Genomic DNA, 26,635 nt, shown 5'->3' with positions numbered 1-26,635 from the left:
ACCAAAACCCCTAATGAAAGATTACGTTGCGTTTGTACAATATGACATCTCTTTTAGCAAGAACTTTTTATTCAATGAACCACTGACGATCAAATGATGTCACTCCATTTGAAGACAATTGAATCATCGAATACGTTGAGAGATTTTCTACTCTAGGACGCGTAAACGGCCAACTGTCTCTGAACTCATGTTCATGTCATAGAAGCAGAAATAGGCCATTCGGCCCATTGAGTCTACTCCTCTAATCAATTATCTTTCCCTCTCAAGACCATTCTCCTGCCTTCTCACCATAACTCTTACTAATCGAATCTATCAACGACTTAGCCTCCTCAGCAGTCCGTGGCAATGAATTCCACAGATTCACCACCCTCGGGTTAAAGAAATTCCTCCTCACCTCCTTTCTAAAGGAGCATCCTTTTATTCTGAGGCTGTGCTCTCTGGCCCCAGACTCTCCCACTAGTGGAAACATCCTCTCCACATTCACTCTCTCCAGGCCTTTCACAATTCGGTAAGTTTCTATGAGGTCCCCCCTCAACTCCAGCCGTCACTGCCTCAAATGTCTCTCAGCTCTGTCTTAATTGCAGATATTTTTAGTAAGCTGAATTCCATGAAGCTGAACTTCCTGCACGACATGGTGTTCTTAGTCAAGCAGCAGAATATAACTCTATCCAGAACATTAAAACCTGTCAGTAATAGGATTGAGGTAAATGCACATTAATGGGAATGCTGAATTGAGCTGAAATGAGAATTGTATCAGTGTGAATAAGGGTCCCGACCGGAAACATAAACAGATCCGTGTTCTCCAGAGATGCTGCCTGACCCGCTGAGTTATTCCAGCACTTTGTTTCTTATCTCATATGTGACCTCTGAGGTTCTGCGAAACACATCTCTTGCTATCCAACACAGAAGCATAGGATATGTAAATGTATGATCCCCCCCCCCCCCCCCCCACCCCCACCGCCCCCCCTCCCCCCCCCCCCCCCCCACTGCCCCCCCCCCCACCTCTTTTCCAGCTTTCTCCCCCTTAATACAATCAGTCTGATGAAGGGTCTCGTCCTGAAATGTCGCCAGCCCAAATCATCCAAAGATGCTCCTTGACCCGCTGAGCTAATGCGGCACCTTGTGTCATAGGCCTCATCTAGATTTTTTTCTGGAAATCGTTAAACAATTGACCTATTTTTTTTAACTGAAGATTCTTCAGAGCTGCTTCAAGTTTCCCCCTATCATAGAAACATAGAAAATAGGTGCAGGAGTAGGCCATTCGGTCATTCGAGCCTGCACCGCCATTCAATATGATCATGGCTGATCATCCAACTCAGTGGGGTGGAAGATTGCAACCTTCACGTGGTCCGCCCTGTTTCGACTAATGCAATCAACTAGACGTGCACAAACAGAAGATCAAATAGAACAAGTTGTCCTACAACTTTAAGCTGTGCATGCCACACGAAAGAAGAAGACGTTCCAACTCATTATCCTGTACCTGCCTTCTCTCCATACCCCCTGATCCCTTTAGCCACAAGGGCCACATCTAACTCCCTCTTAAATATAGCCAATGAACTGGCCTCAACTACCTTCTGTGGCAGAGAATTCCACAGATTCACCACTTTCTGTGTGAAAAATGTTTTTCTCATCTCGGACCTAAAAGATTTCCCCCTTATCCTTAAACTGTGACCCCTTGTTCTGGACTTCCCCAACGTCGGGAACAATCTTCCTGCATCTAGCCTGTTCAACCCCTTAAGAATTTTGTAAGTTTCTATAAGATCCCCCCTCAATCTTCTAAATTCTAGTGAGTACAAGCCAAGTCTATCTAGTCTTTCTTCATATGAAAGTCCTGCCATTCCAGGAATCAGACTGGTGAACCTTCTCAGTACTATGGCAAATTTTTCCCAAGCTATAAGCTATCGCTATATTTCATCAAGCCATAAAACGGTGGCACAGCGGTAGAGTTGCTACTTCACAGCGCCGGAGACCCAGGTTCGGTCCTGACTACGGGTGTTGTCTGTAGAGTCTGTACGTTCTCCCCGTGACCTGCGTGGGTTTTCTCCCGGTGCTCCGGTTTACTCCCACACTCCAAGGACGTACAGGTTTGTAGGTTAATTGGCTTTGGTAAGCCAATGTAATAGAACACCCGCGATAGTACACTAACACTATCCTACACGTTGTCCCTACTGTGTAGGATAGTGTTAGTGTGACGCCATGTTTCCACGCTGTATCTCTGAAGTCTAAAGAACAGTTTATATGCATCAGAACTATCTCGGTGAGTATTTGAATTGTTTAGTCATTGAACACAATGGACCAGGTGCAGGGGTTGGATTAAAATGGAAGGGTGCCTATTGATCGACATGGGCAAGTTGGGCCAAATGGCCTATTTCCATGCTGTATTATTCTTTGATTTCATGACTGTAATGGAAATTATATTCCATGTTGGATAAATTCAAAATAATTTTAGGAATGATAAAATAAGGTTGAAGACCATTCTCCATTCATTTATAGGTAGACAGTGTTTGAATTCTGGCTATCTTTAAGTTCCATAAAACTCATTATTAGTACTTAATGAATATAAAATTGCTAGGTGATATTTTACGAGACACGTATATGTATAAACAGCTGTAATTTCTACATGGTGTAACCAAAATGTATAAAAAATACCCTTTAATAAAATCTCACAATGTGAACTTTAACCACATTTTTTTCTATTACAAATCTCAAATTGTGGAGTACAGAGGCAAATAAATAAATGATAGGTCTTTGTCCCAAACATTATGGAGGGCACTGTATGTAATATTTTACCTTTTGCATTTAGAGTTGCACAAAACTATCGACAATTTTCTTACGTAATAACAAATAACTATAGATGCGGGTTTATACCAAAGATAGACATAAAATGCTGGAGTAACTCAGCGGGTGAGGCAGCATCTCTGGAGAACATGGACAGTTGACCTTACAAGTCGGGACCCTTCTTTGGTCTGAAGAAGGATCCTGACTCAAAACATCACCTATCCATTTTCTCCAGAGATATTGCCTAACCTGCTGAGTTACTCCAGCATTTTGTGTCTACAATCCTCTTATGCTATATTCTGCATCTTATTTAGTTTAGTTTCGTTTTAGATGAGTTCAGTTTACGGCGTGGAAACAGGCCCTTTGGTCCCACCGAGTCTGCGCCGACCAGCAATCCCAGTACACTAGCATTATCCCATATACACTAGGGACAATTTACAATTTTACCAAAGCCAATTAACCAAGAAACATGTATGTCTTTGGAGTGTGGGAGGAAACCGGAGCACCCGGAGAAAACCCACGTGGTCACGGGGAGAACGTGCACACTTCATACAGACAGCACCCGCAGTCTGGATCGAACCCGGGTCTCTGGCGCTGTAATTCCCCTGTCCCACTTAGAAAACCTGAACGGAAACCTCTGGAGACTTTGTGCCCCACCCAAGGTTTCCGTGTGGTTCCTGGAGGTTTTTGTCAGTCTCCCTACCTGCTTCCACTACCTGCAACCTCCGGGAACCGCACGGAAACCTTGGGTGGGGCGCAAAGTCTCCAGAGGTTTCCGTTCAGGTTTCCTAAGTGGGACAGGGGCATAACTCTACCGCTGCGCCACCGTGCCGTTCCTGCGCATATTCTGTATTCTGCACTTAACTTATGTTGAAAAATTGGATAAAATCTACGCGTGGTTTGGTAGGTCACTTAACCTTGCCAGCAAGTGCCGTTTTAAACACCCTTTCGGTATTCATTTAAAAAATCCGTTCTATTGACCAGACTGAACACTGCTGGCCAGGACAGAGTATGTTATCGGCTCCGATCTACACAAGTCAAATCTTATCAGAAACAAAAAGCAGGTTGTGGCATTTTTCCAACACACACAGCTTGCTTTTGTTTGCAGGCAATTAGTGCAGTCACAGGCACACTGTGTGGGATGCTAGTCTGTGCGTTTGTGTACGTTTTTGTTTAATCTTTTAAACTGTTGCATCAACAAACTGGGAAAACAATTTGTAAAGGGAAAAAAAATCGCTGCAGTCTCAATCTTGAACAAAGCAGTGCTTTCTTTCTTCCTTGCAAAACCTCTTTGTAACAGGCAGCTCCAGCATATTTAGTGGTTCCCTTTTACTCAGTGATTTCCTGGTTTCCTGTCCTATTTCGTTGAACCAGTTCCAGGATTCTGGCAAGTTGTCAGGGCTCGAGTCAGGTATAATATAACACTGTCAATACAAAAGGAACATTTCATGTTCTGTTTCACTCCTGTTGCCAAGTCCAGCACAGAGCTGAATGCATTTTGGTGAAGGTTTTGATTTTGAGAGTCTTCTTCGTCTTCTTGCGTATGGCGTGCACAGCCTAAGGTTGTCGGAAAACTTGTTCTATTTGATTATTTGAGAGTGAAAATCTAAAGATGAGGGAAATTGTCCCGGGTGCCTTGTAGGATTCAAGATGCTCAGTGCTGGGTCCAAGTCGGAAAATTCTGTCACGGTGGCACAGCGGTGGAGCTATGGCCTGACAGCGGCAGGGATCCAGGTTCAATCTTGACCACGGGTGCTGAATGCACGGGGTTTGCATGTTCTCCCCAAGACCTGCGTGGGTTTTCTCCTAGTGCTCCGGTTTCTTCCCACACTCCAAAGACGTACAGGTTTGTAGATTAATTGGCTTTGGTATAATTGTAAATTGTCCCGAGTGCATGTGTGGTATAGTGTTATGCCCCTGTCCCACTTAGGAAACCTGAACGGAATCCTCTGGAGACTTTGCGCCCCACCCAAGGTTTCCGTGCGGTTCCTGGAGGTTGCAGGTTGTTGCCAGAGGTTGCAGGTAGTGGAAGCAGGTAAGGAGACTGACAAAAACCTCCGGGAACCTCACGGAAACCTTGGGTGGGGCGCAAAGTCTCCAGAGTTTTCCGTTCAGGTTTCCTAAGTGGGACAGGGGCATTAGTGAACGGGGATCGCTGGTCGACACGGACTCGGTGGGCCAAAGGGCCTGTTTCCGCGGTTTATCTCTAAATTATATAAAACTAATCACATCTGAATGGGGTCATTTCCTTCTTCAGTGAATACAAACAAACTGTCTAATTGGCAAAGATAGACACAAAGTGCTGGAGTAACGCAGTGGGTCAGGCAGCATCTCTGGTGTACATGGAGAGGTGACGTTTTGGGTCAGGACCCTTTTCAGACTGAAGTAACTCAGCGGGTCAGGCAGCATTTCTGGAGAAGATGGATGGGTGACGTTTCTGGTTGGGACCCTTCTTCAGACTGATTGTGGGGGGTTGGACTGGAAACAAGAAAAGACCAAGACAAATCAGGGCCAGCAATAGATGACCTCAGGCAGGATGGTTCCCTGATAGGCTGATTGTTGGCTCGGGATGATGTAATCCCAAGAGGGACACTGCACGGCACGGTGCCGCAGCGGTAGAGTTGCTGCCTTGCAGCGCCAGAGACCCGGGTTCAATTCTGACTGCGGGTGCTGTCTGTACGGAGTTTGTACGTTCTCCCCGTGACTTGCGTGGGTTTTCTCCGAGATTTTCGGTTTCTTCCCATACTCCCAAAGACGTGCAGGTTTGTAGGTTAATTGGCTTGATGTAGGTGTCCCTAGTGTCAATGTGCGGGGATCGCTGGGCAGAAGGATCCGTTTCCGCGCTGTATCTCTGAACTAAACTAAACTGGTTGGCCAACGTTTAGTGGAGGAAGGGGGACAAGGGGAGGGAAAGCGAGGGGGAGGGGGGATTCAATGGCATGTGAGATGCATCTGTGTGTTTGAATCACCATCTCGAACCTGGCAGCAACTATTGTATTTACCATTTGCTAATCACTTTGCTGCATCTCAGCCTGGGTCATTTTGGTGAATTTCCCAATTACAAATGATCTTCATATCTGAAGGTGCGGCATCAGTGAAGATTCATTCCCTTTCATTAATGTGCGGTAAGCATTCGCAGAAAATTTAATTAATGGTCCAGTTTACAGAAAAAATATCCTGTTCAGGCATAGATAGAGTAGAGAATCAGAACCGTTTTCCCAGTGTGGAAATGTCAAAGGCTAGAGAGCATAGCTTTAAGGTGAGCAAGGGCAATGTTTAAAGGAGGTCACTGCCAGGTGGTGGTGGAGGCAACTGCGACAGCGGCGTTTAAGAGGCTATTAGATAGGCACGTGGTTTATTACAGTTTAGTTTAGTTTAGAGATACAGCACGGAAGCTGGCACATCGGCCCACGGAACCCGCACCAACCAGCAATCGCGCACATTAACACTATCCTACACACACTAGGGACAATTTTACATTCATAATCTACCAACAGGTATGTCTTTGGAGTGTTGGAAGAAAGCAAAGATCTCAGAGAAAACCCACGCAGGTCATGGGGAGAACATACAAACGCCGCACAGACAGCACCCGTAGTCAGGATGGAACCCGGGTCTCTGGCGCTGTGAGGCAGCAACTCTACCGCTGAGCCAGTGTTGTGCAGGGAATGGAGTGATTTGCATCACACGCAAGCAGAAGGGATTATTTTAACTTGGCAAAGGGTTTGGCACCGACATTGAAACAACTCTGTGGAATCTTTTGTTAAAGAGCTTATCAACAAAAAAATCCGACAATCAAAACACCCTCATCTGTAACCTCCTATCACTTGTCCAAGAAGGAACTGCAGATGCTGGAAAATCGAAGGTTGACAAAAGTGCTGGAGAAACTCAGCGGGTGAGGCAGCATCTATGGAGTGAAGGAAATAGGCAACGCTTTGGGCCAAAACCCTTCTTCAGACTGATGGGCGGTGGCGGGGAGAAGAAAGGAAAAAGGAGGAGGAGGAACCCGGGGGCCGAGGGATGGGAGGAGACAGCCCGAGGGCTGAGGAAGGGGAGGCTAGTCTGGGTAAGGATGTGGTCGTAGAGTTGGAGGGCAGGGGGGATCACAGAGGGGGAGCAGTTAGAGAGGAGGTTGTGAAACTGTCTCCGGGGAGAGGAGGAGAACTTCTTCAAAGTAGGCATATGCACCTTGAGGAGATTTCGCAGTGGAGTAGACAACGTGTTTAAGGAACTGCAGATGCTGGAAAATCGAAGGTACACAAAAATGCTGGAGAAACTCAGCAGGTGCAGCAGCATACACAAAAATGCCACGTACTTGTCTAATTGCATCTACCGGTACATAGTTTTTGTTAACGTGCATTGTCTGAGTTGATGCGCCTGTGATGCTGCTGTGGGCAGTCACAGTAGCGCAGCGGTAGAGTTGCTGCCTATTACAGCGCTTGCAGTGCCAGAGACCCAGGTTCCATCCTGACTAGGGTTGCTGCCTGCAGCGAGTTAGTACGTTCTCCCCGTGGCCGCGTGGGTTTTCTACCGGATCTTTCCACCGAGTGGTTTTCAAGGGTGCTCAGGTTTCCTCCCACAGTCCAAAGACGCACAGGTTTGTAAGTTAATTGGCTTGGTATAAATGTAAAAAAGTTGTCCCTAACGTGTGTAAGATAGTGTTAATGTGCAGGGATCGCTGGTCGGTGCGGACTCGGTGGGCCGAAGGGCCTGTTTCCATGCCGTATCTTTAAACTAAACTAAGCAAGCAAGATTTTCATTTCATCCCTGTGGGACAATTCATTTCATAATTGTCTGTGGGACAATAAACTTGATCTGATTTGACTTCAATGAAGGAAAATGGATGAGGCGGGAGAAGAACTCATAACATCATAACAACGAGTCAGTTGCTCTTCAGAGAAAATGCAGAAAACTGCATTCACAATTGCGTAAGATATTGTTTCACTTTAGGTTATATAGAGAGTCATAGAGTCACAGAGCAGGGAAACAGGCCCTTCAACTTAGCTTGTCGCATGCTGACCAAGATGCCCCATCTACGCATGGTCCCACCTGTCCACATTTGGCCCATATCCCACTAAACCTTTTCTATCCATGTACTTGTCCAAATGTCTTTTAAATTTAGTTTAGTTTATTTTATAGTTACAGTGTGCCAACAGGTCCTTCGGCCCACCGAGTCCGCCCTGATCAGCGATCTCCGTACACTAATGGGTCTGTCCCACAGGCAATTTTCTAGGTGACTGCCGGCGACTACGACAATGGAATTCACCAAAACCAGCGCCAGCGTCAACCTACGTCACCTGGCGACAACCTACGCCATCCTGGCGACAACCTATGACAGCACCTACATCAGGAGAAGACAAGCTACATGGTCGCCGACTGTCGGCGAAAATTTTTGAACATGTTGAAAATCCAGCGGCGACCAGAAAGATGCTACGACTCTTTGTATGACTGAGGGGACTACTCATGACCATACAGGCGGCACCCCGGCGACCATGCGGTGACAGCCTAGTTGCTGGTAGTCGCCTAAAAAATCACCTAAGTAGGACAGGCCCTTAACACTATCCTACACACTACAGACAATTTGCAATTATTAATACCAAGCGCAGGCTTGGCGATCGCTTTGCCCAACACCTCCGCTCAGTTCGCAATAACCAACCTGATCTCCCGGTGGCTCATCACTTCAACTCCCCCTCCCAATATGAATCCGAACTTTCTGTCCTGGGCCTCCTCCATGGCCAGAGTGAGGCCCAGTGCAAACTGGAGGAGCAGCATCTCATATTTCACTTGGGTAGTTTACACCCCAGCGGTATGAACATTGACTTCTCCAATTTCAGGTAGTCCTTGCTTTCTCCCTCTTTCCCCTCCCCTTCCCAGCTCACCCATAGCCTACTGTCCCCGCCTCCTCCTTTCTTTGTCCCGCTCCCCCCCCATCAGTCTGATGAAGGGTCTCGACCCGAAACATTGCCTATTCCTTCTCTCCATAGATGCTGACTCACCCGCTGAGTTTCTCCAGCACTTTTGTCTACAGCTGATTAATCAGGTTATTTTCAAAGTGCCCTAATGCTCCACTGAGCTCAATAAATTGCACACGTTATTTAATTTTTAATGGAACCTAATACACAGGTTTTCCCAAATATCATAAAAATTAATAAATGCTCTAATTGCTCATCTGTAGGTATTTCAGGTCAATTACCCTTCAAAAGTCTGGCTTACCCAAAAAGGGGTAATAAGTTGACGTTGTGTCTTATGGGATTCTAATGAGTCACAGAATTTCAGGTGCACGTGTCCTTAGGTTGGTGCTGGGTCTTTTTCCCTGAAACATACGAGGATGAGATGTGACCTTACAGAGGTATGTAACACCTTGATGGACAGAGATAAGCTGAAGAGCCACATTTTTCCTCAAGCTGCAACAAGTAGAGGGCATCAGCTAAAAGGTCATGTGATAGGAGTAGAATTAGGCCATTCCAGGGCTGCCAACATTGGGTGAGAGTTGGGAGTGAGAAATTGCGAGAGACCAAGCCCGAGGGAGCATAGCGACCGGGGAGGGGGGGGGGGAGAGGAGGGTTTGGCTTGGAGCGTTTTTGAACCCCAACATTTAAGAAAAAGTTAGACTGCTACATGGATAGGGCAGGTTTGGAGGTATGGACCAAAAGCAGGTAGCATAGCTGGGACATGTTGGCGGATGTGAGCAATTCCAATGGGAGGGGGACACCCTACTCCCCCTCCCCCCCATTGGAATTGTGCAATATGGTGCATACTGCAGCGAGTCTTTTAACTTACACTTGAATACAATATATATGCTTTAAATTGGATTGGAGCGTTTTTGAAAGAGGGGAGGCTGTGCGATCACTAACCACTGGCCTTGGGGGTACCCGGTGAGGGAGTGGAGCAACCGAGTGGGGATAGGGTGTGGAAGAAGGGTGTCCCCCCCTCCAAGGGTAGGAACTTTTTGAAATTTGATGTATTAAAATCATGTTTTAGTGCACTGTAGAAGTATGATTTCAATGTTTTTTGTATGAAGTATTTTTAAGAGGTAACTTTTTAAGGGGTAACTTTATCCACACAAAGGGTGATCGGTGTATGGAACAAGCTGCCAGAGGAGGTAGTTGAGGCAGGGACCATCCCAACATTTAAGAAAAAGTTAGACTGCTACATGGATAGGACAGGTTTGGAGGTATGGACCAAAAGCAGGTAGTGTAGCTGGGACATGTTGGCGGGTGTGGGCAAGTTGCACCGAAGGGCCTGTTTTCACACTGTATCACTCTATGACTACATTATATCTCCACCATGCATGAATGATTCAAAATCAAGTGATCGAGTTTTATTGCCATATACTCAAGCATAGAAACATAGAAAATAGGTGCAGGAATAGGCCATCGGCCCTTCGAGCCAGCACTGCCATTCAATATGATCATGGCTATTCATCTAAAATCAGTACCTCTTTCCTGTTTTTTCCCCATATCCCTTGATGTCGTTAGCCCCAAGAATTAAATGTAACTCTCTCTTGAAAACATCCAGTGAATTGGCCTGCACTGCCTTCTGTGGCAGAGAATTCCACAGATTCACAACTCTCTGCGTGAAGAAAGTTTGTTCTCATCTCAGTCCTAACTGCCCCCCCTTTATTCTTAAACTGTGACCCATGGTTCTGAACGCCCCCAACATCGGGAACATTTTTCTTGCAGTTACAGTAAGTGAAAATCTAGCAGGCAAGCAGGATGCTTTCTCCAACCACCCACATTTGAAGTCCACAATCTTCCACCGTTTCTACCCAGTGCTTGGTACTTACTTCCAGCAGCCACTGGTTGTCCTCCAGGATGCACTCTCTCTCCTCTCAACCCCCCTCTCTCTCCCCTCCATCTCTCTTCCCCTCTTTCTCTCCTCTCTCCCTCTCTGTCTCTCCTCTCACCCCTCTCTCTCCCCTGTCTCCCCCCTCACTATCTCCCCTTCCCTCTCTCTTCTCTCTCCCCCTCTCTCTCCCCACTCTCTCCCCCCTCTCTCTCCCCCCTCTGTCCCTCCCTCTCTCTCCCCCCTCTCTCTCCTCTCCCCCCTCTCTCACATCTCTCTCCCCCCTCTCTCTCTCTTCCCCCTCTCTCCGTCCCACCTCACTCTCCCCCGTCCCACCTCACTGTCCCCCCTCTCTCTCGTCCCCTCTCTCTCTCTCCCCTCTCTTTCCCCTAACTCTCTCTCCCCTCTCTTTCCCCACCCTCTTTCTTCTCTCTCTCCCCCTCTTCTCTCCCTCCCCCTCTCTCTCCCCCTCGCGTCCCCCTCTCTCTGCCCCCTCTCTCTCTCTTTCTCCATCCCTCTCTATCTCCCCCTCTCTCCCTCTCCCCACTCTCCCCCCTCTCTCCCTCTCTCTCCCCCATATCTCCCTCCCACCTCACTCTCCCCCTGGCTCTCTCTCCCCTCTCTCTTTCTCCTCTCTCTATCTCCTCTTTCTCTTTGCCCCTCCATCTCTCTCTCTTTCCCCCGTTTCTCTCCTTCCCCCTCTCTCCATCTCTCTTTTACCACCCCTCTCTCTTCCACCTCTCTCTCCCATTCTCTCCTACCCTCTCCACCCTCTCGTCCCTCTCTCCCCCCCCCCCTCCCACCTCACTCTCCCCCCCTTTCTCTCCTACCTCTTTCCCCTCTCCCTCTTCTCTCTCTCCATTCACCCCCCTCTGTCTCTTCCCTCTCTCTCCTCTCACCCCCCTCTCTCTCTCCCCAATGTCTCCCTGTCTCCTTCCCCCCTCTCTCTCTCTCCACCTCCCTTTGAGAGTCTGTCCCTTCGGCACAGAGACTCTCGCGGCAGCGGCGCTTCCGACGGCCCGGGACACTCGCACTGTCCGGAGTGCTCCATGGCCGAAGCTTTCCACATTCCACATTCAAAATGTGGAAAGTGGGAGCAATTTGGCTTAAATGGTAATTTAAAGCCCATACAGATCCGTATAGAGTCAGTTATGCAACATGTACATGGCTGGCACAATTTGTCCATGATGATTAAGTTGGCATTCTGCATGCCCAGGGACTGGCTGCCGTTCCCAGATCAGCTCACGTCACAGGGACTGGCCGCAGTTCTCAGGTTGGCTCGCCTGCCCCGACCCCACAAAAACAAATTGAAAAAAGAAAACACGGTTTTTCGGGTTACGGGCCGAAAACCCGTATATTACAACTGATTAGTTCCATCTCCGGCTGCTTCATGTTGTCGGCGGCTGCACATCCAACCAAGAGAAGAGGCGCGACGTCACTCACAGCCGCCAACTGACGCGCTTCCCCGGACCGCACAGATCCCTGGCACGCGGCGCTAAGGGACAAATTGCGCTGGGACTGAACTCAGCGTGAGAACTCGGTCATGAGCATGAGGGCGTGAGAAATTGCTCCAGGGCATGAGTCTCACGCCGAAAGCGTGAGAGTTGGCAGCCCTGCCATTCAGTCCATCAGGTCTACTCTGCCATTCAATCATGGCTGATCTATCTCTCCCTCCCAACCCCATTCACCTGCCTTCTCCCCATAACCCCTGACACCCGTACTAAACAAAAATCTATTATCTCTGCCTTAAATATATCCACTGACTTGGCCTCCACAGCCTTCTGTGGCAAAGAATTCCACAGGTTCACCACCCTCTGACTAAAGAAATTTCTCCTCATCTCTTTCCTAAAAGAACACCCTTTAATTCTGAGGCTGTGGCCTCTGGCCCTAGACTCAAAGGAGAGTTTATACAGACTTGGGTTGTTTCCTCTGGACTGTTGAAGGCTGAGGGTAGTGTGCAGATTGCTGGCTGGCGTAGATTTGGTGGGCCGAAGGGCCTGTTTCTGCATTGTATCTCAAAACTCTATACTAAAAAACTCTAAAGAGCACCATATCTTCTCTTCTCTGTCATTTGCCTGACTTCCATGGTGCAGCCTTTACTCCAGCTTAAGTGTGGCTGCCATGGGGACAGCTCTTCAAGCCCAGATGCCTCTCTAGACAGCAGAGCAGTGTTGCGGAAATTCAATGCATCTTGGTGCGCAAATAGCATTGCCTTTATCAGACATTTGCCAGATTTTGCACATTTTCTTATCAGGAGATCCCAGCAAGACTCGAAGAGAAGTGCTCTGGGGGTTCTGGGATCGACTGCGGGAGGCGCCCCGGGGCACGGAGACTGAGCGGTGGCGGCGGGAAGTGAGGAGACGGCGTGTCCGTGGGTCGAGGTGTGGGTGGAGGGGAGCGGAGAGGAGCGGAGTGGAGAGGAGTGGGGTGGAGTGGAGTGGAGTGGAGAGGAGCGGGGTGGAGTGGAGAGGAGCGGAGTGGAGTGGAGAGGAGTAGGGTGGAGTGGAGTGGAGAGGAGCGGGGTGGAGTGGAGAGGAGCGGAGTGGAGTGGAGAGGAGTGGGGTGGAGTGGGGTGGAGTGGAGAGGAGCGGGGTGGAGTGCAGAAGAGCGGGGTGGAGTGGAGAGGAGCGGAGTGGAGTGGAGAGGAGCGGAGTGGAGTGAGGTTGGAGTGGAGAGGAGCGGGGTGGAGTGCAGAGGAGCGGGGTGGAGTGGAGAGGAGCGGGGTGGAGTGCAGAAGAGCGGGGTGGAGTGGAGAGGAGCGGAGTGGAGTGGAGAGGAGTGGGGTGGAGTGGGGTGGAGTGGAGAGGAGCGGGGTGGAGTGCAGAAGAGCGGGGTGGAGTGGAGAGGAGCGGAGTGGAGTGGAGAGGAGCGGAGTGGAGTGAGGTTGGAGTGGAGAGGAGCGGGGTGGAGTGCAGAGGAGCGGGGTGGAGTGGAGAGGAGTGGGGTGGAGTGGAGAGGAGTGGGGTGGAGTGGAGAGGAGTGGAATGGAGTGGAGAGGAGAGGAGTGGGGTGGAGTGGAGAGGAGCGGAGTGGAGTGGAGAGGAGCGGAGTGGAGTGAGGTTGGAGTGGAGAGGAGCGGGGTGGAGTGCAGAGGAGCGGGGTAGAGTGCAGAGGAGTGGAATGGAGTGGAGTGGAGAGGAGCGGAGTGGAGTGGAGAGAGGTTGGGTGGAGTGGAGAGGAGCGGGGTGGAGTGGAGAGGAGCGGGGTGGAGTGCAGAGGAGTGGGGTAGAGTGGAGAGGAGTGGAATGGAGTGGAGTGGAGAGGAGCGGAGTGGAGTACAGTAAAGTAGAGTGGGGTGGAGTGGAGGGGAATGGATTGGAGAGGAGTGGACTGGAGAGGAGCGGAGGGAAATGGAGGGGATTGGAGTGGGGTGGAGGGGAGTGGAGAGAAGCGGGGTGGAGTGGGGTAGAATTTAGTGGGGTCGAAGTGTGGGCGGAGTGGGGTGGAGCGGGCCACTGGAGGTCCTGCAGCAGCCAGGGGGGTCGCGTGGATCGGGCGCCGCAGGAGGCCACACAGAGATCGGGGACGGGGCGCGCGGATCGGACGCGGCCCGCCGTGGCAAGGAACGGCGGTGGAGGACACTGTCAACTTCATCACGCCAGGCCCATCCCTGCAACTCCCACCCAGTGCCGTCGCCAGGACAACGGGACTTTACGGCCAAGATGAAACTCAACATTTTTAAGAACTTGATTCTTCACAGGTACAAGATGGAGCTGGAAACGTGGTGATTCTGTGTGTACTGCCTCAGTGTAATCTACTACCTTACACTACAATCGTCGTGGAAGGCATTTTATCGGGATGCTTCACCGCACGGTTTGGGAACAGCTCCACCCAAGACTACAAGAAATTGCAGCAAATTGTGGACACAGCCCAGACCATCACACAAACCAACCTGGGACAATTTCTTCCCAGCTGTTATCAGGCAACTAATGGGTCTGTCCCACTTAGCCGATTTTTCAGGCGACTGCCGGCGACTTTGAAGTTGCCAGCAGTCGCCTAAAAAACTGGCAACTGTCAGAGTGGAACACACACACACATCGCTTCCTTCACCAGCCCGTTATGCAGGTGGGGAACAGGGCAAGCGGGGGGAGTGCTGTCTGAGTGAAATTCACACGGTGCAAAGCCAATGTGATACAGACACACACCACAATGATGGTGAAAGCACAGTGTACGGGAAGTGTCACGCAAGTCCTTTAAAAGAGAGGGGGAGAGGGGGGAGAAGGGGGGGAGAAGGTGTGGAGACAACTTTTAAGAAGCCAGAGATACACGACTGTGAAGCTCGTCGGACAATAAAATTACCGGTCTGTTATCCTTGATTCTGAAAACTACTGCTAACGTTTTTTTTCCCCAATGAGCCAATGATATTCACCGGTCAGCACCGTCTACAACCTACGAGAACCATCGACCTGGCTACTCATTAGGACCTCCTGGCGACCCACCTATGGCACGAGAATTCTCGCTACTCTCTGTGGCGGCTACATTCTAGTCGCCGCTAATTTTTCAACATGTTGAAAAATTTGCGGCGACCATAATGAGGCTGCGACTAGTTCCCAGAATGCGGGAACTCTTCACGACCATGAAGGCGACTCCCCGGCAACCAGCCACGAACATGTGGCGACCGCAGAGTCTCCTGCAGTCCCCTAAAATGTCGCCTAAGTGGTACAGGCCCATAAGCCACCCTACTAACAACTAGAGAGCAGTCCGGAACTACTATCAACCTTAATGGAAACCCTGGGGCTATCTCTATCTTTGATCGGACTTTACTGGCTTCATCTTGCACTAAATGTTATTCACGTTATTCCCTTTATCATGTATCTATTGATACACTGTAAATGATTGATTGTAATCATGTATTGTTTTTCAGCTGATTGACTAGCATGCAGCAAAAGCTTTCCACTGTACCTCAGTACACGTGATAATAAACTAAACTCAAACGCTTGTGCTTATGTGTAGTAAGGAACTGCGGATGCTGGTTTAAACTGAAGATCCTGATTTAAACTGAAGACAAAATGCTGGAGTAACTCAGCGGGACAGGCAGCATCTTTGGAAAGAAGGAATGGGTGATGTTTTGGATCGAGATCCTTCTTCAGACTGATGGACTTATGTGTGATTGTTCTGAGGGACAGTATGATTTTACTGGAATCCATGCAAAACAAAGAATTTCAGAATGACAAGGTACATGCGACAATACAGTTAATGCCCCTGTCCCACTTAGGAAACCTGAACGGAAACCCCTGGAGACTTTGCGCCCCACCCAAGGTTTCCGTGCGGTTCCCGGAGGTTTTTGTCAGTCTCCCTACCTGCTTCCACTACCTGCAACCTCCGGCAACCACCTGCAACCTCCGGGAACCGCACGGAAACCTTGTGTGGGGCGTAAAATCTCCAGAGGTTTCCGTTCATGTTTCCTAAGTGGGACAGGGGCATTAACTATTGACCTACAAGTGATTAAACAATTGAACTATGAAGCATTACTCTAAATATTGCATCGCCCTAGCTTTCTAATCCACTCCAGACACACTGGAGGCAATTTACAGAGGCTAGTTAACCTGTCTTTTGTTTGCTTAGAGCTTGGCAAAAACTAAGAAAGACACAAATCTAATCTGAGTAGATATTTTTTACACATCAATAAAACACACTATGCGAGACTTCAGCTGGTGACATGAGGAACTGCAGATGCTGGAATCTTGAGCAAAACACAAAGTGCTGGAGAAACTCAACGAGTCAGGCAGCATCTGTGGAGGGAATGAATAGACAACATTTGGGGTACACACTGGGGGCAATTTTACAAGGCAAGTATTCGAGAGAGTGTGTGAGAACAAGAAAGAGACAGAGAAAGAGTGTGAGTAAATGGGGAATTAGGGGAGGGCACCAGTAAATGGGGAATTAGGGGAGGGCACCAGTAAATGGGGAATTAGGGGAGGGCACCAGTAAATGGGGAATTAGGGGAGGGCACCAGTAAATGGGGAATTAGGGGAGGGCACCATTAAATGGGGAATTAGGGGAGGGCACCAGTAAATGGGGAATTAGGAGAGGGCACCATTAATTTTCCAGATTAGAGCCAATAGGGAAACTTCACACACGGACAGTGCCTGAGGTCAGGTTTAAACCTGGGCCTCTGGCGCTGTGAGGCAGCAGCTCTACCCACTGAGCCGCTGCGCCACATATTTAGCACATCGATGTCCCGTGACTTGTTCCAGCCGTTTATTTTTTCCTGACCAATAATGACTGCTGGCACCTGCCTTTTATTTCAGCGGCGCTTCCAATGTGACCGAGGATTGCGTGGAATTTGCTGCCCGCAGTGCTTCCAGCCTTATCTGTTATTTTTCAGGAAAACCTGTCTTCAATTAAGCCCAAAAACAAGCTGACGTGTTTTACATCCACGTGCCTGTGGACATGATTTACACATTATATAAACATTATATAAACAGTGGGGCCGGCCAGATATTTAAGAGCTCCTTGGCACATCTCTGCAAAATGTCCACCGTGTTGTTTTTTGCGCAAATTCCCGACATCGATCTTTAGCTTTGTGCTTGATTCTGTTCAAAAGTTGTTCTGATGAGGTATGGCTTTTCCTGTGTCTCCGGGACTCTTACAAAGCAGCGGGCAATTAAACTTATTCACAATGCGTTCAGCAAAATGCATGAACTTCCTTGAAGAGAGTTAGCGCTGGAGAAAATAAAGGGGGAAGGAATTAACACATTTGCAGTCGAGTTGATTTTGAGGTCAGCTGAAGGTCTTCAGATTCAGTATAAGATCACCCCTCATCCTCCGGCGCTCCAAGGAATAGAGCCCCAGCCTGCTGAACCCTCGAGTCCTAGCAACATCCTTGTAAATCCTCTCTGCACCCTTTCCAACACCCTTCTCTGACAACATATTTCCTATAACATGGTGCCCAGAGCTGAACACAATACTCGATGTGCGGCCTCACCAGCATGAATTGGCCTATTTCGCAGCACCCATGATGAACACAACCTAGACTGAATTATTAAGGGGGCTTCATATGGAACTGATGCATTGTCTATGGAACTGATGTACTGTCCAATTCACCTCTACCTTAATGAGAAGATTGGACCTTGTCTATGGAACGGAACACTGATGTACTCTCCGATTCACCTCTACCCGATTGGGGACATTGTCTATAGAACTGATGTTCTACAATGTTGAGAACTTGAGTTTGACTTGATCGTATTTTGGCCGAATGCAGGCAGGTGGGACTAGTGTAGATGGGGCATGTTGGTCGGCATGAGTTGGGACGAAGGGGGGGGGGGGGGGGGGGGGAGGGAGGGGAAGGAGGGGGAGAAGGAGTGAAGACATGAGTTGGAGCATGAGTTGGGACGAAAGGCTTATGTCCATGCTATATGACTATGACTCTATTTATATGACTATTTATGTGTGGTACAGCTGATCCGTGTGGATACCAACGGCACGGTCGTGCAGCGATAGAGTTGCTGCCTCACAGCGCCAGAGACCCAGGTTCGATCCTGACTACGGGTGCTGTTTGTACGTTCTCCCATGACAACGTCGGTTTTCTCCGGGTGCTCCGGTTTCCTCCCACACTCCAAAGACTTGCAGGTTTGTGCGTTAATTATCTTCGGTAAAAATTAGTAAATCATCCCTAGTGTGTAGGATAGTACAGGTGATTGCTGGTCGGCGCGGACTCGGTGGGCCAACGGCCCTGTTTATGCGCTGTATCTCAAATTAAACTAAATTTAAATACTAAACTAAACAAAACAAAAGCATGCAAAACAAAGCCTTTCACTGTGTCTCGGTACAAGTGAAAATAATAAGCCTAACCCCCCCCCCAATTTTCAGATCACACACCACCTCATAGACATGTAGTTCCAGGCCTTTATCGCTGTGTGAAAATCACAGTCCCCCCTCATTAGTACATGATTTGGAACACAAGATCATCAGTACATGTTCCGCACCAGGGTTTAAGCAGGCAGCAGCACTTCATCATCAGACCAATGATTTTAACCATGCCAATATTGCATCCATGCACAGGTCTAACAGTTCATAAAGTTAAAGATGTGAGTTTGATTAAAACATGCCTTCAAAGAGAATTGTAGCATTTTCCAAAGCGAGAGGAAAACCGAATCCAAGCTCGGTATCAGTAACACCAATATCCGAAAAAAAATGATGATTATATATACATATAAAATAGGATCAACATTCATATGACCCAAAATGTCACCCATTCCTTCACTCCATAGATGCTATCAGTCCCACTTAGTTACTCCACAATTTTGTGTCAACCTTCAACATTCATACAATTCCATGTAACTTAAATAAAGAGGATGGTTCACGGGACAACCAGGTGTAGGTGACGGCTGCAACAGGCCTTAGTTTAGACAGTGTGGCGACAGGCCCTTTGGCCCACCGAGTCTGCGCTGACCAGCGATCCCCATACATTAGCACTATCCTACATACTAGGGGCAATTTACAACCAAAGGCAATTAACCTACAAACCTGTACGTCTTTGGAGTGTGGGAGGAAACCGGAGCCCCCAGGGGAAGCTCACGCATGTCACGGGGAGAACATACAAACTCTGTACAGGCAGCACCCGTAGTCAGGATTGAACCCGGGTCTCTGGTGCTGTGAGGCAGCAACACTACTGTTGCACCACCGTGCTGCCCTGAGACTCAGTGGGCTGTTTCTATGCATTACGTACTGAGCCGGGGATTGTACTTATGTTTGGCAATAATCTTTCTGGTCAAACAAATTCTCGCTGTACCTTGGTACACATGGTAATAAAGGAACCATTGAGAACCGTTGAGAAGATTGCAACCCTTTGAAGCAATCTAAGGTTTTTAGTAGAAGGGCACAAAGTGTTGGAGTAACTCAGCAGCTCAGGCAGCATCTCTGGAGAACATGGATAGGTGACGTTTCGGGTCGGGACCTTTATTTGTAAAGGATTTTGTGAATACAAACATTATTTCAATTCTTGTCTGTGTTGTGATTGTTTTGCTGGGAATTGTGCACGGTCACTCTAAAGATTTTCCCACTATTAACTGGTCTTTTGTTTACAGTAGGATTTGATGGATACAAAGAATCTGTTTCCTCAAGTTCATAAAAGGACATCAGTTAAAATGAATCCTTAAGTCTAAGCCTTGCTGGGAGGAGGGGAAGGCTGATGGATGGATGGGAGGGGCTGATGGAAGTAGTGAGGGGAAGGGAAGGGTGAGATTTGATGGAGGACATGTTGATTTTACTTCGGAGTCACGTGAGTGATTCCGTGAAGAACCCGTTCAGCACGCATGCGCGGCATTACGTCCAGCAGAGCAACAGCGGCGCAGCGGGAGTCAGGCACACTGTGGAGGTGAAAGAACGGACCGTCAGGTAAGCTGACGTCGGGTTTTTTCTTTCACAGGGAGCCTTCTGCTTTCAGGCAGAGAAGAAAGGCTCTAGAACAAACCTGTTCCCCGCTCGACTCCACGGAGGAGCGTTCCATCTGGGGGGGGGCAGCAACAGAACAGACCTGTCCCCCGCTCGACTCCACGGAGGAGCGTTCCATCTGGGGGGGGCAGCATCAAGGCGGTAGGATCACTTACCCGGCGCTCCGCTATCCCGACACCGTGCCGAGCCCAGCCCGCTAGCGCCTAAGCAGCGGGCTGGAAGTACCGCCACGGAAGAGGCGTCCGGCCGGTGGCTCCGACTTATCGGACGGTACCTCTTTCCACCCGCACGGGGGGGAAAGACAGCCGCCTGAACAGACCTGCCCCCCGCTCGACTACACGGAGGAGCGTTCCATCTCGCGGGGGCAGCAACAAGGCGGTAGGACCGCTTACCGGGCGGTCCGCTATACACCGACACCGCGCCGAGCCCAGCCCGCTAGCGCCTGAGCAGCGGGCTGGATGTAAAGCCATGGAAGAGGCGTCCGGCCGGTGGCTTCGACTTATCGGACGGGGACGTCTCTCCACCCAGGCGGGGGAGAGACAGCCGCCTGAGCCGCTTGGAGTGGCTCTTAGAGCAGGAGCTCCAGCGAATTACAAAGGGTATCATGGGAAAACCTGAACCCTTGCAATCCGTATCAAATATATTCACTAAACCCAAAAAAGATGGTGGATGTCGCATCATCATTGACTTAACTTCACTAAATATGTTTGTTAAGTATATACATTTCAAAATGGAACCGATTGTTACTGCCAAACAACTAAATTCCAAAGGATACTTCATGGCAAGCATTGATCTTAAAGATGTTTACTATTTAGTACCATTCACAAGGATCATCGCAGATACCTGAAATTTACCTGGATGGGGCAGCTATAGCAGTTTAAAGCGTTACCCAATGGGTTCACATCAGCCCAAGAGTGTCACCAAGACACTAAAAGCAGCTCTGGCAATATTCAGAAGACAAAAACATGGCATATCTTGATGATATCCTAAATGGTAGGCAAGACCATGAAATTGACTATGTTAGCTGTTCAGTTACCAAACAGTTATTCGAAACCCTGGGGTTGTCTTACATCCAGAAAAATCTAAGTTGAAGCCATCCATTATCATGGACTACTTGGGCTTCACAATTAATTCAGTCTACGTGACTGTAACATTGCCAAGAGACAAAATAGTTGAATTGGCACAATCATGCAACAATTTAATGGTCAACAAACTACCAACTACTCGACAAGTAACAGAGTAGTTGGGAAAATGGTAGCAGCATTTCCGGCTACATAATTCGGACCTTTGTACCAAAAACGACATACAGGTCATTATGATCGTTTCATGAAGTTACCCACTGAAGTAATATCAGAACTACAGTGGTGGGCAAAAAACGTTTGACATAGTTTCAGCCTATTATCATCACTAACCCTACGTCAGTTATCCAAACAGATGCCAGTGCTCAAGGCTGGGGAGCAACTAACTCTATATCCAGCACAAGTAGTAGATGGACTAACCCAGAATCATCTTTACCACTTACACTGGGCATTAATTATCTAGAGATGTTGGGTGACTTTTATGGTTTAAAAGCATATGCATAAATATGCATCACTTGCATGTACGGTTACAAATAGATAATACTACGGTGGTGGCTTACATTAACCATATGGGCGGCATAAAATCGGTATCATGCGACAAGTTGGTCAACACAATTTGGCAATGGTGTGTCCAAAGACATATTTGGCTATCAGTAACTTACCTGCCAAAGCTAAATACAGTGGCAGACACCAGGTCACGTTAATTTAATGACAACATCAAATGGATGTTAAAAACCCAAAAAAAAATTTCACAAAGGTTATCAAGCAATATGGCACGCCAGATATCGATTTATTTGCATCTACTTGTGCTGGATATAGAGTAAATCACCAGGTACCTATGTATGTCGCTTGGAAACCAGACCCTGAGGCAGCAGCGGTAGATGCGTTCGCGCTGGATTGGGGAAATTCTTCTTCTATGCATTTCCTCCCTTCTGCCTCATCAGTCGGGGACTACGTACAATACAAATGGACTCTGCTTCAGGTATTTTGATAGTACCCGACTGGCCTACACAGCCATGGTTCCCAATACTCCATGACATGGTTGTTGAAACTCCGATGGTATTCCCCAGTGACCCAGAGTTATTAACACCCAGTGTCGGGCACAAGCCACCCGTGCCATGAAAAAATCAATCTCCTGGGTTGCAGATTCTGCACAAACCACTTCTGGGACTGGGATTATCATAACAAACCGTCGACACCATGTCAGCATCCCTCCGAACATCCACTAAAAAACAGCACTTGTCCAGCATCAAAAAATGGGAGAAGTACTGCTTGGATACAGGGACCACCTACTCAACCGCTACAGTTACCAACGTACTGGAATTCCTGGCGAACCTTCACCACGATGAAGGACTCAGCTACACAGCCATCAACACAGCTAGAATTGCCCTGCCTGTCTATTTCAAACCAGCTCCAGGACAACAGGCCATGGGGTCCCACCAGCTGGTGGTTAAACTAATGAAGGGTATTTACAACTCTAACCCCCTAGACCAAGGTACACCCATATATGGGATGTCAGTGTGGTCCTGACATACCTCAGGGGATGGCCACCAGCCAGATCCCTCAACCTGGAACCATCTATGCTCAAAACACTCATGTCGATGGCACTTGTATCTGCACAGAGGGTCCAGACACTACACCTATTGCGACTGGACACCATGCTCACAGCTCCAGACCAGATCTCTGTCGTTATCCAGGGAATGATCAAACAGAGCAGACCAGGAACACCTAATCCAGTCGTGGAATTCCGGGCTTACCCGTCAGAAACACGGTTATGTGCCATGACCCTATTATCCTACATAGACACAACCAAAATACTCGAGGGAGATGAAAAGCCTTGTGGGTCAGTCATAAAAAACCTTACGGCCGGGTAACGAGCCATTTTGAGATGGCTAAAGCAGGTGCTAAAAGCTGCTGGGATAAAAACTAACATGTACAAATTTCATTCCACCAGGGCAGCATCCACGTCGACGGCTAAAAGAATGGACGTGCCTATAGACCACATCCTGGCTACAGCAGGATGGTGGGGGGAAAGACTGTTCAGAAATGTTATAATAAGCCGTTGGCAAAACCTGTTTTATTTGCAGGAAAGATTTTACAGACTGCAAATATTTAATTTAAGCCCAGGGGAGGGAGCAATTTAATTTCTTTGTTGTTATTGTTAAAAAATACCATTGTGTTTTTCTACAAACAGATTCATTGGTTGGTTACGATAACACACTTCCTCCCTCAAAGACTTCGGCAGTGATGTAGTAATAACTGTTACACGGTTTGAAATCACAGAGCTTTGAAATCTTCACGGAATCACTCACGTGACTCCGAAGTAAAATAGTAAGATTAAACGAGAACTTACCAGTTTGAAGTTTGATCTGTATTTTCTGAGGAGTTACGATGAGGGATTACGTGCCCTCCGCTCCCACCCTCAATAATATGGGTCAAATTCATAAACTGATGTCTCCTTATCTTTACTATGTTTACTTCAATAACTGTGTCTATCTGTGATTCCACACCGCTGCTTTGAAGTATGCCGCGCGTGCGTGCTGAGCGGGTTCTTCACGTAATCCCTCATCGTAACTCCTCATAAAATACAGATCAAACTTCAAACTGGTAAATTCTCGTTTAATCTTACTATTTGATGGGTCTGATAGACGAGTCAGGCGAGGTTGATGCGAGGAGCGAGAGAGTGGGAAACGAGTTGGAATATTTTTGATTGGATTGGTTTTGATTGGATTGAAGGATGGGTCAGGTTGATGGAGGGAGCGATGGTGGGTGGGAGGGAGTAAGAGAGCGATTTGATTGGATCAGGATGATAGAAGGAGCCAGGGAGGGGAGGGCAGGAGGGAAGGATGGGAGCGATTGGATTGGATTAGATTGAATCGATCAATGATGGATGACAGTGCAATGATTTGGTGGGCGAAGCTGATGGATAAGACAGGGGGAGACTGATGGGCTGAATGGCCCAATTCTATTCCTATTCCTTATGACCTTAAATCACTTGTTATGATAAAGGGCCACATACAAAATGATGAATGTACTCATTCAATTGATAACATTCTAAATTCATAATTCTATGCTCTGCCTGTGTTTTCAGCCTTGTGTTTTGCCACAACACTGGAATCTATTTTAAGAAGCAGTTTTTCTATGGACACAAGTCCGTAAAGTATATCAGAATATGAAAATATAGGGGTGTTTATCTCATGATTAGAAATTATGCCTTGAGATTACTAACAGTGCTACTTTAATTGAGTAATCTGTTCAGTGTAAACCTGCAACTGCAGTTCCTTTCTACATACGTTCATGATTGAATGAGTGAACGATACAGCATGGAAACAGGCCCTTCGGCCCACTGTCCACGCCAAACATGGATCACCCGTTCACACTAGTACTACTTTCTTCCACTTTCACACCCACTCCTGGCACTCCAGGGGCAATTAAGCTCAACGCCGACACGTCTTTGGGATGTGGGAGGAAACCCGAGCACCTGGAGGAAAGCCATGCGGTCACAGGGAGAACGTAGGAACTTCACACACAGACAGCGCCCAAGGTCAGGATCGAACCCAGGGTCTCAGGTGCCGTGAGGCATCATCAACTCGACCAGCTAGCACAAGGAATCGTCATGAGTTGTATTTGGTGATATTTCCCTCACATGGCCCGAACAAAGCAGAGAAACCCATTCATGTTGGACTTTTTAAGCTTTTTGTTTGCACTGTTAACAAAGCTAAAAGAAAAAAGTAAAAGGTACTTCTGTTTTTCTTCTTCCGAGAGTTTGTCGGTCCTCGTCTGTCCAGTGACCATGGCTAGTTCATCCTTTAGCTCCTGGATTTCTTTCTTTAAGCGGAGAGTGATCTACAAACGCAACAATAAAAACAGGGGACAGCTGGAGTTAGTTTCCTGATGCAAATGGGGGTTTTTTAAAGTTCTTTCTCAATTGAGCCAGCTTTTGGCTTCATTAGCACAGAGATAAATTACAATGATATTTTATATAAAAATGACTATTACTGTTCCCAAAATAAATCCATTTTGAAGTTTAAAAAAATATACATGATGAAAATCTTGTTCAAAATCATAAATCACTGGTTTCCTTCAGGTTTCCAAGACAGCTACATTCCTTGTATGGAGGGCCCATGAGTACAGTCAATTCCTATTAACTAAACATAAACCGGGCTGCTAAAGATTTTGTTCATCTGTCAGACCTCGTTTAACAGACACACACAGTGATGCCTTAGCCTGCAGTGGGGTACTGCGACTCAACTCACTTTGCCCTTTGCCCTTTGCCGTACCTTTCTTTTCCCTGCACCCCGTTAATAAAACAAAGTGTTTCTTTGCGCCTACTTTTAGAAACATAGAAACATAGAAAACAGGTGCAGGAGTAGGCCATTCGGCCCTTCGAGCCAGCACCTCCATTCAGTATGATCATGGCTGATCATCCAAAATCAGTACCCCGTTCCTGCTTTCTCCCCATATCCTTGATTAGCTACAGCGTGGAAACAGGCCCTTCAGCCCACCGAGTCCACGCCGGCCATCGATCACCCGTTCGCATTAATTCTACGATATCCCACATTCTCTTCCACTCCCTGCACACCAGAGGGGAAATTACAGAGGGCCGATTAGCTTTGAATTTGGAATGTGGGAGAAAACCCAGGAGAGGTCCCGGGAGCAGCACAGTGGCGCAGCGGTAGAGTTGCTGCCTTACAGCGCCGGGTTCGATCATGACCATACAGTTTGTACATTCTCCCCGTGACCTGCCTAGGTTTTCTCCGGGTGCTCCGGTTTCCCCACACACTCCAAAGAAGTACAGGTTTGCAAATTAATTGGCTTCGGTAAAATTGTAAATTGTCCCCAGTGTGTGTAGGATAGTGTAGGATAGTGTAGGATAGTGCTAGTGCGCGGGGATCGCTGGTCGGCGTGGTTTCGGTGGGACGAAGGGCACTCTGTATCTCTCAACTAAACTAGGGACTCAACTAAAAACACAGGGAGAACACGCAAAGTGCATGCAAGGGAGCAGCCGAGATCAGGATCAAACGCGGGTGTCTGGCGCTTTGAGGCAGCGGCTCGAGCAGTTACGTCGCCATGCGCCGTGGCCATTGTGTTTGAGTTAAGCCTATTTTTGTATTTGATCCCGTGATATCTGCTGCTAATGGTTACAGAAGGAAAACTGACCTTACTGCACCGGTAAGGAAACAAACTGGTCTGGTCCAGATGGAAGGTGGAAAGTCAAGAGTCTCACATCAGGCGACTAAAAAGCCTGCTGCACTTCTCCTGCTAGTTTTAACAAACAACAGATGCCAGGGTATGCACTGGATTGGAAATTAAATTCACAACTAGTTTCAAGCAAAGACTGCCTGTAAACCCAGGGGGATCAAATACAGGTCAGATCATTCTGTTCCACATTAAAGCAATCTCCAAAGACTTGAAAGGCGCCATAATGGGTTCACAAAATGCATGTTAGATTACAGTTTAAACAAACAACTAAATATTGTGAAATAAAAACAAAAATACTGGAAAAAATTCATTGCATCAAACAGCATCTGTGGAGAGACAGTGTTTAATATTTCAGGCCAGTGAACATTCTTTAAGCTGCAGTGGAATTGAAGTTCAGC

The 26,635-nt window shown here is 47.9% G+C and overlaps 1 protein-coding gene across 1 annotated transcript in view; it reads right to left on the bottom strand.

The window, feature by feature from the left end:
- Nucleotides 1–26,635, bottom strand: part of kif6 (kinesin family member 6) — a 548,981-nt gene that overhangs the window by 298,311 nt on the left and 224,035 nt on the right. Inside the window, exon 10 of the mRNA XM_033020572.1 lies at nucleotides 24,778–24,881. Within this exon, the coding sequence (XP_032876463.1) occupies nucleotides 24,778–24,881 (104 nt within the window). The remainder of the gene's footprint in view (nucleotides 1–24,777; nucleotides 24,882–26,635) is intronic.

Source organism: Amblyraja radiata, chromosome 5 (genome assembly GCF_010909765.2).
Source record: "Amblyraja radiata isolate CabotCenter1 chromosome 5, sAmbRad1.1.pri, whole genome shotgun sequence".
Classification (NCBI taxonomy): Eukaryota; Metazoa; Chordata; class Chondrichthyes; order Rajiformes; family Rajidae; genus Amblyraja; species Amblyraja radiata.
This window is presented reverse-complemented; position numbering and strand designations above follow the sequence as displayed.